Below are 19,446 nucleotides of genomic sequence, written 5' to 3'. Positions count from 1 at the left end.
TTGATGTTCTCTTCATATTTACTACATCTCCTTCCCTCTCTCTTCGTCTCATTTTTCATCACCAGTCGACAGAATCGTGGGTCTGGACCAGGTTGCGGGCATGAACGAGACGGCGTTTGGTGCCGCCTACAAGACCAAGAAGGGCATGTTCCGCACCGTGGGTCAGCTGTACAAGGAGCAGTTATCGAAGCTGATGGCCACACTGAGGAACACCAATCCCAACTTTGTCCGCTGCATTATCCCAAACCACGAGAAAAGGGTGAGTGTCACAGTGAACCTCAGCACCTGCTGGATTAAGAACCGCTGCGCTAAATAAAGACCTGGTGAGGCCAGAGATTTGGTTTCAAATACAGTTTCTAGTTCACTCTTCATCACTATCACCACCTCTTCAAGAAGGTCTCGGTCCGGTTGTTTTGGTGCACAGCCGAATGTGACTGCTGTGTTTATACCTGCCCAAACGAACCGCACTCGGAGCAAACAAGCTTCAATTCGATTGAACTAAACCAAAAAATACTCCAGTTCTTTGTCTCAAGTAATAATTTTAGTCAGCAACTGTCACTTGTATTGGAGCAATATTTGACCAGGAGTATCTACACTTTGACTCAAGTAATAGAGTTGTGTACTTTGTCCTTTGACTGTTTATATCCTACAGACGTAATGCAGCGTTTGTCACTTAAACACAAACAAATATACAGCCTATTAACGTTCAAGTGAAATTTATTTATCCAGAACCTTTACCCATACATTAAAATGTTGCTCTTCTTCATCTCCCTCCTCTTCTTCCTCCACCCCCAGGCTGGTAAACTGGACCCCCACCTGGTTCTGGACCAGCTGAGGTGTAACGGTGTGCTGGAGGGGATTCGTATCTGCAGACAGGGCTTCCCCAACCGCATCGTCTTCCAGGAGTTCAGACAGAGGTACTGTCATAATGTCAACTTAGATATGAAACGCAAATAGAAGAAGATTATTGCCATAAGTAGATACACTTTGTTATTAATTAAATATTACAGAGATGGTGTATAAACATGTTTTAAAGAGTATTAAATCTCCCCCCCTTTCTACTTTGTCTAACATGATGTATGTCTTGTATATACCAGTATCTTTTTTCACCAGGTTAACAAAACAAAGATGATGGATGTGGTATCTATGATATTCTCTCTGCTCTGTGTCCAGGTATGAGATCCTCACTCCGAACGCCATTCCCAAAGGCTTCATGGATGGCAAACAGGCCTGTGAGAGGATGGTAAGGACTTCTTTTTCAACTCAGGACAAATGAAATGATCTTGACCGCTGCCTCAGACATCACATCAAGGGTTATTTTTTGGTTGACCAAACTTTTTATTATTATTTTTATTACATTATTATTTTATTACTTAGTTCCTCCCGTTCCTATTGGAACATTGGGCGACGAGTCCCTTCCACTTGCTCCGTCGCTGGCGACCCTCCTTGCACCGTGCCAGCTGACACCCATCTCGCTTAGGTCTTCCTTAAATGTCTGTCTCCACGCCTTCTTTGGTCTCCCTCTCTTCCTCTTGCCACCCTCAGGCACCCAGTCCGTTGCCACACTCGCCGGTCTCTATCTTGGCAGTCGGAGTACGTGTCCAGCCATTCCTCTTCTCCTGTCAGAGACCATGTCAGACAGTAGCGCCACCCCTGCCCTTCTCATCACCTCATCATTGGTGATGTGGTCTCACCATGAGATCCTCAAGATGGTTCTGAGGCATCGTCGGTGGAAGATATCCAACATGTTGGTAATGCTGGCAGTCCTCATCCACGTCTCGTAGGCATGGGTTGCTGTTGGAATGACCACAGGCGTAGCTTGATGGCTGTAGTGCTAGCTCTGCACGACCATATGTTGCGGAGCCTTTGGGACACTCCTGCAGCTTTGCCGATTCTCGTTTGTACGTCTTTCTCCACATCTCCTGTACTCAAGAAGTTGCTGCCAAGAAACGTGAGGTTCTCGACATACTTGATGTCATACTTGCCTAGAGTGAGTGATGGGTGGTGTTGATCCTGTCCAACAATCATGGCCTTGGTCTTCTCGTGGCTGATCCGTAGACCAACCTTTGCTCTGTGCTTTTGGAGATTGCTGGTCATCTCCTGGAGTGCAACGTGGGTATGACTAATCAGAGCCAGGTCTTCCGCAAAGTCCAGGTCATGCAGTCTGCCCTGTCCCCACTTGATGCAGAAGTTCGTCCTGGCGGGGGTCTTCCTCATTGCAAAATCAATAACGACAACAATAATAACTTTTTATTACTATAACTGAAACTTGAAACCATTTTGTTAATGTTGTAAATTGTTGAAAATAACTAAAATAAAGGGCAGATTCTCTGTGCAGTTGCTTTTTATTATCGTGGACAAGCAAATGTAATGGTATGATAACCGTCAACTTCTTTATCACGGTACACCTTAAAACCGGTGTAATCTCCAGTCTAGCGATTAAATGTTAAAATGGCTTGCCATAAGTGCGTACATGAGGGATATGTAAAGTTAAGTAGGTGCTAGAACTTGTACTTTGGTTAGGAATTTTAAATGACAGAAGAGTAGTAGTTCGGAAGCTTCAGCAGTATCAAAGTCGATCCAACCGTGTGATGCAGAGGACAGTTATGAGTAAGAAATTTGTCGTTTTCAATAAAAGCACATGATCAATTTCCCCTCAAAGGAACAATAAAGGCTTATCTTAAAATGTTATTCATTTGAGACAACGTTCTAAATAAAGAATTAAGAAGCAAGAAATTAAAAGGATTTTTTTGCGAATTATCACCTTGAATTACACCAAGCAGTTTCTCCTTCAGTTAGCCCCAGCAGCCTTTTCCTTTCCCCTCAATGTCTCTCTATCTTTGATAGATTAAAGCCCTGGAGCTGGACGGCAACCTGTTCCGTATCGGCCAGAGTAAGATCTTCTTCAGGGCTGGAGTCCTGGCCCACCTGGAGGAAGAGAGGGACCTGAAGATCACTGACATCATCATTTACTTCCAGGCCGTGTGTCGGGGATATCTGGCACGCAAGTAAGGGCTTCTCTTCTGCGGCAGTAGAGTCATTTCTGTATAACTTTTGTCTCACTCCGTCATTGTTGTCTTCCTCTCTAATGCTCCAGGGCCTTTGCTAAGAAGCAGCAGCAGCTCAGCGCTCTGAAGGTTCTCCAGAGGAACTGCGCAGCCTACCTGAAGCTGCGTCACTGGCAGTGGTGGAGACTCTTCACCAAGGTGTGTGCTTGTGTGCATGTACATGTGTGGAGTGTGTGTACCTTGGTGCTTTTGCCTCTAGAGGTCACTAATCTCCCAGTAATCTCTGAAATCTCATCTCTGGCTGCAGGTGAAGCCTCTGCTGCAGGTGACCCGGCAGGAGGAGGAGATGCAGGCTAAAGATGAGGAGCTGGTCAAGGTGAAGGAGAAGCAGACCAAGGTGGAGGGAGAGCTGGTGGAGATGGAGAGGAAATACCAGCAGGTTAGATACAAACGCAGCGATAACTCTGCAGCCTTGGTACCAGATAATAACATATCATAATGGATTCTTTTTTTAGGATGCACAGTTGAAGGTTATAATGTTATCTCTGTGTAGTTAACAGAGGAGAAGAACATCCTGGCAGAGCAGCTGCAGGCGGAGACAGAGCTGTTCGCAGAGGCTGAGGAGATGAGAGCTCGCCTGGCCTCCAAAAAGCAAGAGCTGGAGGAGATCCTTCATGACCTGGAGTCCCGGCTGGAGGAGGAAGAAGAGAGGACCCAGGGCATGCAGAACGAGAAGAAGAAAATGCAGTCCCATATCCAGGTGTGTCCTCGGGATGTACTAAACACTGTTTACTGAAAAACAATATTCTTCACTCTTGGAAATGTATTTCAAAGTAGTACTATTTCAAATTACTTAAATACAAAAAAATGTTTGCTGCTATGATCAAACTCTGGTGTGTGTAGGATCTGGAGGAACAGTTGGATGAGGAGGAGGCTGCCAGACAGAAGCTGCAGCTGGAGAAAGTTACGGCTGAGGCCAAAATGAAGAAATTTGAAGAGGACATTTTGCTACTAGAAGACCAGAACTCCAAGTTCCTCAAGGTGAGAAAGACGAGGCTCTGAGGGTCTCACAGTCTCGATGAACGTCTTCTCATTTACTGCACAGCTTAATAAGACAGAGCCAAATGTTGCAGATCATTAAAGAAAGACATCACCCTCCCAAAATATCTGTTTGTATGTCAGTTATTTACCCTGTGTTACGTTGAACTCAGGAATCAAACTTTTTCTGGTATGTTTCCAAGGTGAATGAAGAAACCAAAAACAGTTTCTTTCTTCAAATTCTCAATGAATTGAAGTAAAAGTCATGCACTTTAATCCAAGTATCATTTATCCAGTCGTATGTCCAGACTTTGATGTTACTGCACAAGTTGTGTGAGTTTGTTAACAGATATTTTGAGTTTTGCTGTTGTTAAACGTCAGCCCCTTTTACCTAAAGTCATCAAGAATTTCCTCTGGTTTTGGATTCTTCGTTCACTGTAGAGACATTAAAGAAAAACAAAATTGTCTTCACGAATTCAACGTAACACCGGGAGAGTAACAGATGTTGATGCTGAGTTGAGAGGCTAGCTGTGCGCTTACCTGCCTGTATCTCTCTCCTTTAGGAAAAGAAGCTGTTGGACGACAGAATCAATGAGATGACCTCGATGCTAGCCGAAGAGGAAGAAAAGGCCAAGAACTTGGGAAAGGTCAAGAACAAGCAGGAGATGATGATGGTCGACCTGGAGGGTAAAGAAGCGAAATAATTGACATGTAGAGTTTAGAATTCATCTACATTGAAAAGACCTTTCTTGGTGTTTCATTTAACCATTGCATCCTGTCTTTTATAAATCAGAGAGACTGAAGAAGGAGGAGAAGACCCGTCAGGAGCTGGAGAAGGCTAAGAGGAAGCTGGACGGGGAGACGTCCGACTTGCAGGACCAGATAGCCGAGCTGCAGGCGCAGACAGAGGAGCTGAAAATTCAGCTGGGCAAGAAGGAAGATGAGCAGCAGATGATGCAGGCGAGGTAGGAGATACTGGGACCGCCGTAGAAGAGAATAAAACACCACAGCTCAGTATGACATAACTGTGTGTGTGTGTGTGCATGTGTGTGTGTGTGTGTGTGTGAGCTCAATGTGTCTGCTAGAGTTTTGGGTCCTTGAGCTTCTGCTTCGTGATGTGAGTCAGTCTGAGATCAGCGCTACATAGCTGTACAGATCAGTCATCACAGTAAACACTGGTGCAGGATACATTCACACCTGCCGTTTTATATCGAACATTTTATAGCAGTGACAACACAGACGAGTGTACAACTTATCATGTTGTAAAAAAAAAAAAACATCCTATAAGCTTTTAGTTATTGTTCCCTGTATTTATTGACTGACTCTCACTGCTCTGGAATGTGTTTGTGATGTGCGACCCTGTTAGTGGTGTGCATGTAACTTGTGTTTTTTTTTAAGTGTAGGACCATGCTGATAGGTGGTCTGTGCAGCATGCAGCTCCTATAGGAATATCCACCAAAACACAGCTGTAGGCATCATCTAATGTTCCACTTTAAGTGAGACTACGTAGCATTATCATCTCTCGTCCCACGTCCCACATACTGAGATGACGTTTTGATTTTGACATCTTTGTCACCGCTGATGGGGAAATACAGCGAGTGCTGGACGGAGCAGTGAGTACCATGCCCGAAGGTTTATTGTTGGTTTCAAAGGCACCATACCAAAAGTGTTTGGCGGAAACGGGGCTCAACACGCAGCCAAGTTTCATTAAAGGAAGGCATGTCTCCACGGTGAATAAAGAATCCAAAAACAGAGAGGATTCTTTCTACCCTGGAAATCCAGTTCTCACGAGAACACAATTTGAATTTGCTCAGTGAGTCACTCTGGCAATCAGTAATGATGCTCATTACCCATGCCGTTGGAGCCGAGCTGCACCAATCACATCAGTGTATCTGATATAGGCGGGCCAGAGGCGAGCTAAACAGATGACGACAGCGCTGTGACGACGAAGTCTGGAATCAGTCAGTAAACATTGCAAGATGGCTACGGATGAACGGATGTCTGAAGGGTTACTTTTGGTTCCACAGGTACTATACCGAAAATGTTTGGTGGAAATGGGGCTAAAGGATGCATTCTTGAACCTCCAGCAAACCAGCAGCAGATGATCGCAGTGTTCTTGGAGGCAAATAGTTACCAATGTAGCAGATGCGTTGACACATTTCAACAATGCTGTGGTTAACGTGGTTAAGATTAGGCACAAAAACTACTTGGTAATGGTTAGGAAAAGATCATGTTTTTGGCTTTTGGTGGCACCATCCCTGCTGGAAACAGTGATGTCTCAGTAAAAAGCAGCCACGTGTGGTGGCCAAAAAGCTGCTGAAAGGGTTTTGTTATTTGCTGGTCTTGAACAGTGGTTTGCAGCTTGGCAGGCGTCTTGCCTAGGTGGCACACCATCCACCATCCCCTCCACCTCCCAACAGCATCAGCTCATGCACTATGTCACTGACAAATGTTGATGCAACACATGTGACACGTACAAATGTAATGTATTCATGGTTTGCAGAAACGGACAATATTTTCATCTGCCTGCTGGACTGTTGGTTTATTTTGAGTCACATAGACATGATATCAAAAATTATTACCTCTCAGCATCTGCAACATGTCCTTGTCTCTCTTTGTCCCACATTTGGTTTGTTGGAATCTGATCACCGAGCATCAACTGCTCTGAGACAGTGTCTCTGCTGCCACCCAGTGGAGTCTAGACACAATAAAAGAGTTGACTCAGGGGTAGGGATGGGTATTAATCCAGTATTAAACGGGCCCTGGGGCTGAATTATTAAAGACTGTAATATTGATAAGCTCCGACGTTAACTGTTCTGCTGTCTGAGAAATTAAGGAGATATGTTTCTTGTTCATTTAGGTTACATAAACGCTGTCTTGTACAGTTTTTATCTCACCATCTCTGTTTCTAATTTGCAATAAGATGAAGACATTCATCACTGATGCATGTGTGAGGGGCGGGGCCAGATGTGCCACTCTGTAGGAATGCAAATATTCATTAGTAGAACACAATTCATGAGGTATTTACATGTGAAATGATTGCACTGAGTTTCCAGGTTTTATTTTTGCAAATGCCTTTTATATCATCTTTCAGTATCATACCTCACAGTCACAATGTTGTGCCCACTTTCTATCTGAGATTCTGTTGCACGTTCTGTGTGGTGAACAGGGGCGAGGACGAGATTGGCCAGAAGAACAACGCTCTGAAACAGGTGAGGGAGCTGCAGGCCCAGCTGTCTGAGCTGCAGGAGGACCTCGAGTCGGAGAAAGTGGCCAGAAACAAGGCTGAGAAACTCAAGAGGGACTTGAGTGAAGAGCTTGAGGCCCTTAAGACTGAACTTGAGGACACCCTTGATACAACCGCTGCCCAGCAGGAACTTCGGTACAGCCCTCTGTGTTTTACTCTCCCTTATTTTACATTAATACCATAGACAGTTGGACATTAAGCCAGTAGTTGCTAATAAAGTCAACTGGAAGGTTAAGACTTCTCTGTGTTCCACTCCTCTGTAGGACCAAGCGAGAACAGGAGGTTGCAGAGCTGAAGAAGACCATCGATGAGGAGACTAAAAACCATGAATCTCAGATCCAGGAGATGCGACAGAGGCATGCCACCGCCTTGGAGGAGCTGTCTGAACAGCTGGAGCAGGCCAAGAGGGTAACATACCTTTCCACAGTCTGTTCTACCAAATCTACCAAAGAGAAAGTGACGTCTCTTCATCATCTGACCACACTGATGTTTAATGTCTAGTTCAAGGCCAACCTGGAGAAGACCAAGCAGAGCCAGGAGAGTGCCAACAAGGAGCTGGCCTGCGAGGTCAAGGGCCTGCAACAGGCAAAGGCGGAGTCTGAACACAAGAGGAAGAAGCTGGAGGGTCAGCTGCAGGAGTTCATGGCCAGGGTCACTGAGGGAGAGAGGGCCAAGGGGGAACTGTTGGAACGTGCACACAAACTACAGGTGAGCGGCGAAGATGCACACACACACACACAGTGGAATTAGTTGCACTGAGACTTCTGTTTTTGTCCTGAATACATTCATAACCACTTTTATTTGGATTAGTTTTTGTATTCCCCCAAAATAGTGATGTAATTCCTGGGTTTTTAGGTTGAAACTTGAAACGACAAAAAAATATTCTCATGAATAAAAAATTCTTGACACTTCCAGATTCATAATGCTCCTCTCCATGGTAACCATATGCTATCCTGGACAGGTCAGACTATCACAGGGCTGACACATAGAGACAGACATCCATTCACACTCACATTCACACCTACGGACAATTTAGAGTCACCAATTAACCTGCATGTCTTTGGACTGTGGGAGGAAGCTGGAGCACCTGGAGGAAACCCACGCTGACACAGGGAGAACATGCAAACTCCACACAGAAGAGCTCCCTGACCAGGAACCCTCTTGCTGTGAGGCGACAATGCTAACCACTGCACCACCATGCAGCGCTATGTTTTAAGCAATGATGATGTGGGTGATGTGCTAGCCAGCCTAATCTCCTCAGGCAGATAATGCCAGAGCCTTGAGGCCTTGATGGCAAAAACTTGATCACCATTAGTTACCAGCCTTGATCTAGGGACGACTAGCGAGGGTAGGCTTGAGGATCTCAGGTCACGACTTGGAGGGTAGGTAGTCAGAAGCTCAGCTATATAAATTGGTGCTAAACCATGTTGAGTTTTAAAAGTTATTAAAAGAATCTTAGAATTAATGCTGAAGTTAACTGGCAACCAGTGGAAGGAAGCGAGAATTGGGCTGATATGTGACCTATGATTTGTCCCAGTTGAACTACGAGCTGCAGCGCTCTGCCCCATTTGAAGCCAAGCTACTAAAGATTTACTGAGGCATGTAAACAGTGCATTGCAGTAGTTGAGGCGCAGAAATACAAAAGAATGAACAAGCTTTTCTAGGTCAGAAAAAGACAAAGCTGATTTGATTTCGATAATAATTCTCAAGTGGAAGTCACAGGATTTAATGAGATTATTGACACGTGGTTCAGAGTTCAACTGAGAATCAAAAGAGATGCTTAAATGTCTCACTGCAGATTTTATAATAGCTGCCAGAGGACTAATAAAGGGTTGTAATTTCCTTGCTAGGTGATCAGGGCCAAAGATAATTACTTCTGTCTTGTCTGAGTTTAGCTGCAGAAAATTATAAGTCATCCATTAGCGGTGAAGCTCTCCATTAAAGTGCTCAGACAGCTAACATTACCTGGTTGTGTGGTTTAATGGGACCATTTATCAAAACGGAATCAGTCAACATTGCAAGCATTCTGTTTGTTGGAATTCGTCGGGGAACATTTTAGTAATTTGGTACGATTGCATGTTCATGTACAAGTTCATGTTAGTTATTGTAATTATTTAATAATTTACTAATAATCTATTAAATAATATAATAATTCATTCTTAATGAAATACATCAATATAGATGATTACATTCTTTGTTTGTGAAGCTCATTTTTATTCAAATACAAACATATACAAACCATGTTTTCACCTTGGTGCCTCTTCGTACAGACTGAGTTGGACAATGTGTCCACCTTGCTGGAGGATGCAGAGAGGAAGGTTATCAAGACGACCAAAGACGTCTCTGGATTAGAAAGTCAGCTACAAGACACACAGGTGGCGTACAGTGAAGTTTGATTATGACTCATCATCCACTCTTAATGCATCCTTTCTGTTAAACTAACTTCTAACTGGACACTTTTTCATGTAGGAGCTGCTCCAGGAGGAGACTCGTCAGAAGCTGAACCTCAGCAGTCGTATACGCCAGCTGGAGGAGGAGAAGAGCGCTCTGCAGGAGCAGCAGGAGGAAGATGAGGAGGCGCGCAAGAACCTGGAGAAGCAGATGTTGACTGTACAGGCTCAGGTAGAACGTGTAATAACAGGTGCAGGAAACAATGTTTAAAGAACACCTTTTTTAAATTCTGAATGATGCTTGTTTTGTTTTAGCTGTCCGAGAGCAAGAAGAAGCTGGAGGATGACGTTGGAACAATAGAGGGACTGGAGGAGTTGAAGAAGAAACTGCAGAAGGACCTGGAGCTGGCCAGTCAGCGTCTGGAAGAGAAGACCATCGGTTTTGAGAAGATGGAGAAGACAAAGACCCGTCTGCAGCAGGAGCTGGATGATCTGACTGTAGACCTGGATCACCAGAGACAGATTGTCTCCAACCTGGAGAAGAAACAGAAGAAGTTTGACCAGGTGAGGGCGCACTTTAAAGATGGTTTTAAAGATATTTCTTCTGGAAAACAACTGTGGATGGAGTGAGTTTGGTACCTGGTGCACTAGTCTTCACGTTGTGTCCCAAACCGTTGGTACAAGTTGGTCCTTTTCGGCTGCTTTTTGGCTGATTCAGTGTGTTGAATCAGCATCCGAGATGGCAGAGCCCGTTGTTGAATGAAATCACTCTGATTTGCAGTTAAGCTCACTGCAGCAGGGAGAAACTGAAGTGAGGAAAGTAAACAATTGGCTTAAGTCAAAAGGACGTAAGGTTGAAACAAACTTATTAGCTAAGATTATTATTTTAGCCATTGAGCTCTGTAGCAGAAACATCTCTTAACTTTTTGTGTTATTATTCACTGGTGCACAGTAAATATCCTTTGTTCTTTCAGCATCAGGTTGTGTTGTTAATGTGCTAACTGGCTAACTAGCATCTTCCAAATTACACAAGTAATTTTCATAAAATGCGGCTCCACAATCTGATGTCGTCCTGCTCTGCAGATGCTGGCTGAAGAGAAGAGCATCTCAGCCCGTTATGCTGAAGAGCGTGACCGTGCTGAAGCTGAGGCCAGGGAGAAGGAGACCAAAGCTCTGTCTATGGCCAGAGCTCTGGACGAGGCGCTGGAGGCCAAAGAGGAGCTGGAGAGGGTTAACAAGCAGCTTCGTGCCGAAATGGAAGATCTGATGAGCTCCAAGGACGACGTGGGCAAGAATGTGAGTGTTAGGATGAATAAAGCATGTGTGAGTTGCTGTGACAGTTCAGCAGCAGCCTCACTGATCGCCTTCTGTTTATCTCCTCCCCATCAGGTCCACGAGCTAGAGAAGTCCAAGCGTACTCTGGAGCAGCAGCTGGAGGAGATGAAGACTCAGCTGGAGGAGCTGGAGGACGAGCTGCAGGCCACAGAGGACGCCAAGCTGCGTCTGGAGGTCAACATGCAGGCCATGAAAGCCCAGTATGAGAGAGACCTCCAGGGCCGGGACGACCAGAACGATGAGAAGAAGAGAGCGTTAGTCAAGCAGGTGCAGAATCACACATTGTACATTACACAACAACAGTTAACAGTTAAATCCCAGCACACTAATAACTTGCACTGGCTCCCCCTCAGGTGCGAGAGATGGAGGCAGAGCTGGAGGACGAGAGGAAGCAGAGAGGTTTGGCTGTAGCTGCTAAAAAGAAGCTGGAGATGGATCTGAAGGATATAGAGGGTCACATAGAGGGAGCCAACAAGGCTCGAGATGAAGCCATCAAACAGCTGCGCAAGTTACAGGTACAGATTTAATGTTTGAATCACACATATTCTCCATTCAAACCACTCTGATTCTAAGCACTACAGCCATTTGTTTTTTCCGTCAGGCCCAAATGAAGGACTACCAGCGAGAGTTAGAAGACGCCCGCGCTTCTAGAGATGATATTTTCGCCATATCCAAGGAAAATGAGAAGAAACTGAAGAGTCTGGAGGCTGAGATTGTACAGCTGCATGAGGTACAGGACAAAATATCAATCTGATTTGCAGACATTTTGTAATGTTTGTTGTAGAGGTCAACTGGTCGGCGAGGGGGAAAATAGTCCTTTACCCAAGCCTGTAAATTCTTAGAAACCGTGTTTTTTAAACTCACATATGAGACACCTGTTAGCATCTGTTCTGACAATGTGCTTTAACGTTAGCAGGGATTTGCAACCTTGAGAGCTGCAGGTTCATTGGAGGCTCACAACTTTTTTACCAGTGGCTGTTCGGATAAAGCGTTAAATTCTTTTTGTTAAACCAGAAACAGCCCTGAATTCACCTTTACCAAACACACCAGACTCCATTTAAAAAACAATCATTTAAGCATGTATAGAGGCCAGCATATTTTTACATCTTAAAGGGTGAATTAAGGGTTTATTTCAACCATACCAGAGCTGGTGATTGCTAAAACAGTAGAAAGACAAGCCAAGACAGCTTTTATGAGTTTTATGTGTTTTTGTCAACATTAAATGAATTGTGTTTTACAGTGATAAAATTACTGTTTATTTAAATGGAGTCTGGTGGGTCTGACGATAGTGATTTTGGGGCTGTTTCTGGTTAATCAGAAAGGATCCTACTCTTTAAAAAAGGGTCTGTCTCCGTAAGGATCCTTTCTATAATGTCAGACACAATAATAATCTGAGCCTGTCCGTGGCAAAAACAAACACTTTAAGTGGGCATAAATTGACTGTGCAAACATGCCACTAGTGTTTCTTTGCAGTCGGCTACTGCTGCGATATTGGACCAGTTTTTTAAAATGTTGTTCCCAATAAGCACTTAAGACAGAAAAACATGGGAAAATAGGGTCCAGGTTAAAAAATACCCTTTAACTCTGGATTTTTATCTCTTTTTTTGACATGCAGCAACTCTTCAGCATGGTAGCAAATGCTTTGTTTTCCCCCTTAGTGTGAATGGATGTGACGTTTTGTGGGGGTTCCCATAAATACTGACTGTATCTATTAGATGAGTGGATCCCAACTGGTGGACTGAATGCAACCTTCTGAATGGGCCGCAAGTGACTCGCAAATATATCAAGTTTGTAAAAAAACAAAAAAACAAACAAACAAAAAACACTTTATTTTTAAAGTACAGTGAATTTCAGGTACAGAGCTTTTATTTTTAAGTGACGTGACTGACTAACAGACAGCTACGTGACAGAGACAGCAAACTAGCTAGACGACATGGCCGAACACAAGTATGATTCTTATGTTTAACTTTTGACCTTTCCCTGCAGGACCTGGCAGCATCTGAGAGGGGCCGACGCCACGCAGAGCAGGAACGAGATGAGCTGCAAGATGAAATCTCAAACAGCACCTCTGGAAAGTAAGTTATCCTCACCCTCACCATGTTATCTGTGGACAGACGCATCTCCTTGTTTATATTGTTTTTTAACCGGCACAAGATGAATGGAGATTATTATATCAGAGCACATTCTTCTCAAGCCGAAGCTGTTTTGCTCTCCAGGCAGGCTTTTCTGAACATTTTATTTCCATTTTGCGATATTATATTTGGATGTTCTTCATCTGTGTGTGTCAGGTCTGCTCTGATGGATGAGAAGAGGAGGCTGGAGGCTCGCATCGCTCAGCTGGAGGAGGAGCTGGAAGAGGAGCAGGGCAACATGGAGCTGCTCAACGACCGCTTCAGAAAGACAACCATGCAGGTGCGGTGTAATATTGGAACAGGATTAGAGAACATCGTCACTGATCATCTTTATTTATCCCTATTTTCAATGGACTGCTTCTGGTGTTCTGGGAGAATTCTTAATCAGCCTGTGCAACATATCTTCACCTCCTCCTCTCTCTCTGTCCCTCAGGTGGACACCCTGACCACAGAGCTGAGTGCAGAGCGCAGCACGGGACAGAAGAGCGAAAACGCTCGGCAGCAACTGGAGCGTCAAAACAAGGAGCTGCGGGCCAAGCTGGGAGAGCTGGAGGGTTCTGTGAAGAACAGGTTCAAGGCCTCCATCACCGCCCTGGAGGCCAAGATAGCACAGCTGGAGGAACAGCTGGAGCAGGAGGCCAAGTGAGAGCTCAATACGCTGTCCTCTTTACTAAAACTGATAGTTCAAAAACCATAAACCAGGCTGAAATATGAAATGAACTAAAACATATTTTACCTGTAACACTAAATCTGGCTTTGTCTCTTTGACCTTTACTTGTTCTGAATCGAAGGGAGCGAGCAGCCGCCAACAAGACCGTGAGAAGGACCGAGAAGAAGCTGAAAGAAATCTGCATGCAAGTGGAGGATGAGCGTCGCCACGCCGACCAGTTTAAAGAACAAGTATGTCTGACGAAGCTGTCGTTAACGCTGCTGTGTCGATCACACAGAGACATTTTGCAGATACTGAATGCCACTAGTGAAAAAAAAGCGCTTGCTGCGCCTTCATATTGTTGCCAGGTGACCACCCCATCATGTCCTTACACTAACCTTCCTGTGTAAATTAATATACCGTTGATCAGTGTGTAGTTCCTGACATGTTGAGGCAGAGGGTACTGTCTGTAGCTCTGGTTGAGGGTGAGAGGCTGTCAGCAGATAAACAGAGATCTGTGTGGGTACATGAGACCCTAAAAAAGAGGCTGGATCATGGGGAGTACCACCAGTTGGTCCAGGAGCTTCTCCTCCATCATGGACGTTTACAGGCAGATTTTAGGACGACTCAGGGGCAGTTTGACAACCTGCTGTCTATCATCAGGCCGTATAGCTCTGGGTATCCAGTAACCACTACCACCAGTTTCTCCTCCATTGTTTACCAACTTAAACTTGTTGTCGTGACCACCACAGAAGGCCCGCCTCTCAAATCATCCGATTGGACAATGGGGAAAAAAGTGGAGATGACGTGGGGCGCTTTTCCACTTTGAGTTGAAGTTTTTTCAACTCGAGTTCATAGCGTTCTGGGAAAAATGCCAGGCGCCTGAAACACAGGAACATAAGGCGTGTTGCAACACAAAAACTGTGAGCAAAAAGCATTAAGAACACAAAAAGCCGCCTCCAGCTGCTAAAACACGTCCTGTGTGATCAGGGCCTGAGTCTATTTCTATCACGTTTAGTGAAGCGTAATCTGCACAGACAGCTGCTCAAATCATGTGTTTTTACACATTAACAGAATATTCACTGATTAGTCAGCTCCCCGTCTGTCTGTGAGCAGCAGACTCCCCTCACTCGCTACTGTGGGAAATAAAATCATCAAATCAATAAATACAAACGCTGATGATTTCTCCCCAAGGAGCTGACATGAAAATGATGCCTCCCGTCTCCCACAAATTGTTTAGCCCCACTTTGGTTTTAAGAAAGATCAGTCAGGTCACCTTCCGACCCTGCTGCCCCTAAATAGAGTCCTTTGATCACGTTTTTTATTTTTTGAGGATTTATTTATTTCTTGTGTGTGTGTGTGTGTGTGTGTGTGTGTGTGAAGGTGGAAAAGGCTAGCTCTCGTATGAAGCAGCTGAAGCGTCAGCTGGAGGAGGCAGAGGAAGAAGCCACGAGGGCCAATGCCTCACGCAGGAAACTGCAGAGAGAGCTGGATGACGCCACCGAGGCCAGCGAGGGCCTGAGCCGCGAGGTTCACACACTCAAGAACCGCCTCAGGTACGGTGAAGCAGACAGACGCATTCACTGTCTGACATTCACAATTCGTGAGCAGTTATTTTTTCTTTTTCTTCTCTGACCTTTGTTTTTTACCTTTACCTGCAGGCGCGGCGGCCCCATCAGCTTCTCCTCCACTCGCCCAGGCAGACGTCCTCTTCAGGTCGAGGGAACTTCCTTGGACCTCCTGTCCGACGACGAGCTGGAAAACAAGATCACCGACAACAACGCCAATGAGACGCCGGCGCCCCAGCCAGAGTAGAGGAGGGAAAGCCTTAACTTTTGCTCCCCCATCAGCGAATCACCTCTCAGCCCCAACACAGATACTTCCTCCCAGCTTGAATAGGGACCCTCTTCCTGCCCCTCTGGTCCATGTCTGTAAAGATCTCATCTCTCCAAACACAAGCAGCATGATCTCAGCAACAAAATCCCCATATTCCTAAACCTTAGCAGACACCAGCAGTTGGACCCCCAACGCTCTCTTTACCAACCCCACTTAAAGTTTTAAAGAAGCACTACTCTGCCTTACCCCTCCTCAAGCTGCAGGGCTGCATAACGCCATAGCAACTTCCATAATGCGTCGAGTACTTCAGTAACCTGAATGGGAGCTGAGCTGCATCACAGATAGAAGTGCTTTACTTCAATAATGCACAAAAACAGATACACATGTGCAGACATCGTCGACTAAAAAACCTGCACACATTACAGACACATGAACCCTCTGATTGAGCTCATGAGGTGATGATAATTATCCTCTGCTGGACCGGTCGACTGTATCATAAAGATGGACAATGTGACAGCTCCCCAAAAGTGGAGCCCCCCACCCCCTGTTGGGACAAACTAATTTTTCCCCAAATGTGGTGTCTGTCATTTTGGGCAGGTCTTATCACGCTGATGTTTGTTCAAGTTTTTGTTTTTCTGATTTTGGTTTTAAGTAGCTATTTGCAGCCCGTTATCATTCTCAACTCATCAAAGGCCGCCGCTTTGTGAGTGATTTTAGCGTCAGATACTGACACACAAAGGCTCCTTTCATGGTGATATGATACACTGCCGTGCAGCAACAGCTTGTAACGCCACCAACAGCAACATTATAAAAAGAGCTGTAAAGTCCCTGTATGTCGGGCGGGAGGGGAGGTGGATGGGCCCAACAATCCCCGGACATTGAGGGGAAATAGGGAGTGCAGCACTGGGTTAAGGCTCTGTGTAGTTAGCTGTAAAATATCAGGTGCACTTCAGGATGAGGCAAAGAGTCACTTAAAGATAAAAAACAATGACTGCCCAGCTCACTCAGTGTAAAAGCCGTGTAGGCAGGCAGTCCAAAAATATAACCACGGCAATCTGACTGTAGTTGAAAATCCTTTAATAATACACAGACAACTAACACAGAGTTTAAAATGCACTGGAAACAGGTGTGGAATTTAAAAGCTCATGTGAGCAGGAAAGTTTGTTGCTGAGTTTATTTTGTAATATAGGTTGAGAATGAAACCAGGCGGGGAAAGACAGAGTGACGGACCTGTCAGTCTACGTGTCATTCTCCTCTGCAAACTCTGATTTAATACTTTTTCACTATGTCTGGTGAAACTCGTGTGGTTTTATTTCTTATATCAATGTCACATGTTCAACACACAGTTGCTGAAGACAAAAATGGAGCTCAGACTGGTTGTTAGTCGTTACAGACACGGACAGTGCAACAGGTACCAGAATGCAAAGTTAACATTAGCTAAATATAAAAAGTCCACAGACAAAGCGGCGATATTTGACAAGTTGGGATGCGAACATGTTATTTGATACTATTGAAAGGGGGGGTTTAAGCTGTGTGTGCCAATCATTGTGCTTGTGATTAATGGCGCTGCTCGCGATTGGTCGGACGGCGGGAGCTCGGTACGGCGGAGATCACTACTGCACAGACTTCAGCTCCAAATGACGTCACAAGCACAAGATGGCAGCAGCTGTATCCGGGATATTTTGGCTTCATTTTTGCACCGTGGGAGGAAGTGAAGACGTGTTGTCCATCTTTATATACAGTCTTTGGTTGGACCAGTATTCAGCTGTTTAAAATGCTTCCAGATGCTAAAATAACAGCGCCGCTATATTGGGAAGGAACAGATCAGGATGAAAGCAACTTTATTTTTGCATCAATCTACAGTATATACAGTATGTCCATCATATGAATCAGTTTAGTTATGTTAGTCAAACTGTAACTGAATAGTATTTTTCCAGTCCTATGCTAGGATTGTTTGCTTGCATATGAATATAGAAATGTGACTGTAAGCTGCCTTGTTGCCTCAGTGCTACAAAACGTTGCTCTTTTTTGACGGTTTTGTTTTCTCATGATGATGTTTGACAGTAGGTCAGTGCTGACTTGTAATTATTTTTGGTGTGAGTGCTGAAAGCAGCGATCACACTCATGCTCTTTTGCTTTCTTCTTCTTCTTCTTCTTCTTCTTCTTCTTCTGTGCCTTTTTTCGCTCTCTCAAAACTCAAAACCCATTTATGCCACATATACTGTTCATATATTGAACCATGCCGAAGGTATTTTCATAAAATATTCATAAATTTGCATATGTAATGAGACAATAGTGGGAAGCTGATTTTTCTTTGATTTGTATGTCCTGCTACAGCTTGTATGTTACCACAACAATTGATATGTCGAACCGTGCGGGATTCTTTGTAGATGGGTGCTATGACTTTTCTTATTGATAACTTTTATACTTTTTGAGTTATTAAGATTTAAAAACAATCCAATAGACATCAACTGTATTTATATCTGCTATTGTATACAGTGCAAACTCCATTCATATTTCAAAATGCTCAGTATTGCACATCGATCAACTGTACCTATGCTCATTATCATGACATGTACAGTTTATGAATTATTAGGAGCTATATGATACATTAAAGTCTATGGAGCCCAACTCACTCACGTTGTATTTATAAGCTATTTATAGCACAAATTCCTTTAGTCCATGATGATGTCATGTATGTCTAATGAGTTATAGGTCATCACATTAGTAATCCATTTTTAAACTTTGTCAGAAAAATGTCACCAATCAGCGTCACTTCAGTGACGCACATTTAGGTACCTTTTATGTCTCCACGCCAACGATAGCCTGCTTTTTGTTTTCGTATGTCTTATTCTCATGAACACGACATCTCAGGAACTCCTTGAGGGAGTTTCTTCAAATTTGGCACAAGCATCCACTAATTCTGATTTAGTGGTCAAAGGTAAAGGTCACTGGGACCTTGCGTGCATCTCATTCTAATGAACACGATATCTCAAGAACACCTTGAGGGAGTTTCCTCAAATGTGGCACAAACATCCATTTTGGACTTAATGAACTGGTTAAATTTTGGTGGTTTGTCTCGTAGTCTCGTGTGTTTGTCACATTGAGGAAATTTCTTTAAATTTGGCACAAACATCCACTTGACAATGAACTGATTTTAAATTGGTGATCGAAGGTCAAGGTCACTGGGACCTTGCATTCATCTTATTATTGTGAACGAGATATCTGAAGGCCTTGAGGGAGTTTTCTCAAATTTGGCACAAACATCCACTTGGACTGAATGAACTGGTTAGATTTTGGTGGTCAACGATCAAGGACAATGTGATCTTGTGTTTGTCTCATTCTTCTAAACCCAATATTTCAAGAACACTTTGAGAGAATTTCTTCAAATTTGGCACACATGTCCACTAATACTTAACAATATACTAATTTGATTTTTTTTGGTCAAAAGTCAAGATCACTGTGTCCTTGCATTCCCCTCATTCTCCTGAAAGCAATGTCACCTTGATGAAGGCCTTGAGGGAGTTTTCTCAAATTTGGCACAAACATCCACTTGGACTGAATGAACTGGTTAGATTTTGGTGGTCAACGATCAAGGACAATGTGATCTTGTGTTTGTCTCATTCTTCTAAACCCAATATTTCAAGAACACCTTGAGAGAATTTCTTCAGATTTGGCACAAATGTCCACTTGGATTCAACAATAAACTGATTCTAAATTGGTGGTCAAAGGTTAAGGTCACTGTGACCTTGCATTTGTCTTATTCTTGTGACAGCAATATGTCAAGAACACTTTGAGGATTTTTTTTTTT

At 44.1% G+C, this 19,446-nt stretch overlaps 1 protein-coding gene across 4 annotated transcripts in view; it reads left to right on the top strand.

The window, feature by feature from the left end:
- LOC117268669 (myosin-10) overlaps positions 1 to 18,271 on the top strand; it is a 101,644-nt gene extending 83,373 nt beyond the window's left edge. For all 4 annotated transcript variants that reach the window (XM_078161240.1, XM_033645306.2, XM_078161239.1 and 1 more), the window contains 26 exons: positions 66 to 259; positions 796 to 917; positions 1,174 to 1,243; positions 2,848 to 3,008; positions 3,098 to 3,206; positions 3,316 to 3,447; positions 3,562 to 3,768; positions 3,912 to 4,049; positions 4,610 to 4,733; positions 4,840 to 5,011; positions 7,216 to 7,428; positions 7,557 to 7,701; positions 7,795 to 8,001; positions 9,564 to 9,668; positions 9,763 to 9,915; positions 9,999 to 10,247; positions 10,767 to 10,979; positions 11,073 to 11,285; positions 11,372 to 11,533; positions 11,620 to 11,748; positions 13,005 to 13,093; positions 13,307 to 13,430; positions 13,584 to 13,792; positions 13,942 to 14,050; positions 15,183 to 15,355; positions 15,461 to 18,271. In XM_078161240.1, coding sequence (XP_078017366.1) covers positions 66 to 259; positions 796 to 917; positions 1,174 to 1,243; positions 2,848 to 3,008; positions 3,098 to 3,206; positions 3,316 to 3,447; positions 3,562 to 3,768; positions 3,912 to 4,049; positions 4,610 to 4,733; positions 4,840 to 5,011; positions 7,216 to 7,428; positions 7,557 to 7,701; positions 7,795 to 8,001; positions 9,564 to 9,668; positions 9,763 to 9,915; positions 9,999 to 10,247; positions 10,767 to 10,979; positions 11,073 to 11,285; positions 11,372 to 11,533; positions 11,620 to 11,748; positions 13,005 to 13,093; positions 13,307 to 13,430; positions 13,584 to 13,792; positions 13,942 to 14,050; positions 15,183 to 15,355; positions 15,461 to 15,614 — 4,076 coding nt within the window. In that variant the 3' untranslated portion in view covers positions 15,615 to 18,271. The remainder of the gene's footprint in view (positions 1 to 65; positions 260 to 795; positions 918 to 1,173; positions 1,244 to 2,847; positions 3,009 to 3,097; positions 3,207 to 3,315; positions 3,448 to 3,561; positions 3,769 to 3,911; positions 4,050 to 4,609; positions 4,734 to 4,839; positions 5,012 to 7,215; positions 7,429 to 7,556; positions 7,702 to 7,794; positions 8,002 to 9,563; positions 9,669 to 9,762; positions 9,916 to 9,998; positions 10,248 to 10,766; positions 10,980 to 11,072; positions 11,286 to 11,371; positions 11,534 to 11,619; positions 11,749 to 13,004; positions 13,094 to 13,306; positions 13,431 to 13,583; positions 13,793 to 13,941; positions 14,051 to 15,182; positions 15,356 to 15,460) is intronic.
- The last annotated feature ends 1,175 nt before the right edge of the window (positions 18,272 to 19,446 follow it).

The sequence above is a fragment of the Epinephelus lanceolatus genome, chromosome 18, assembly GCF_041903045.1.
Source record: "Epinephelus lanceolatus isolate andai-2023 chromosome 18, ASM4190304v1, whole genome shotgun sequence".
NCBI lineage: Eukaryota > Metazoa > Chordata > Actinopteri > Perciformes > Serranidae > Epinephelus > Epinephelus lanceolatus.
This window is presented reverse-complemented; position numbering and strand designations above follow the sequence as displayed.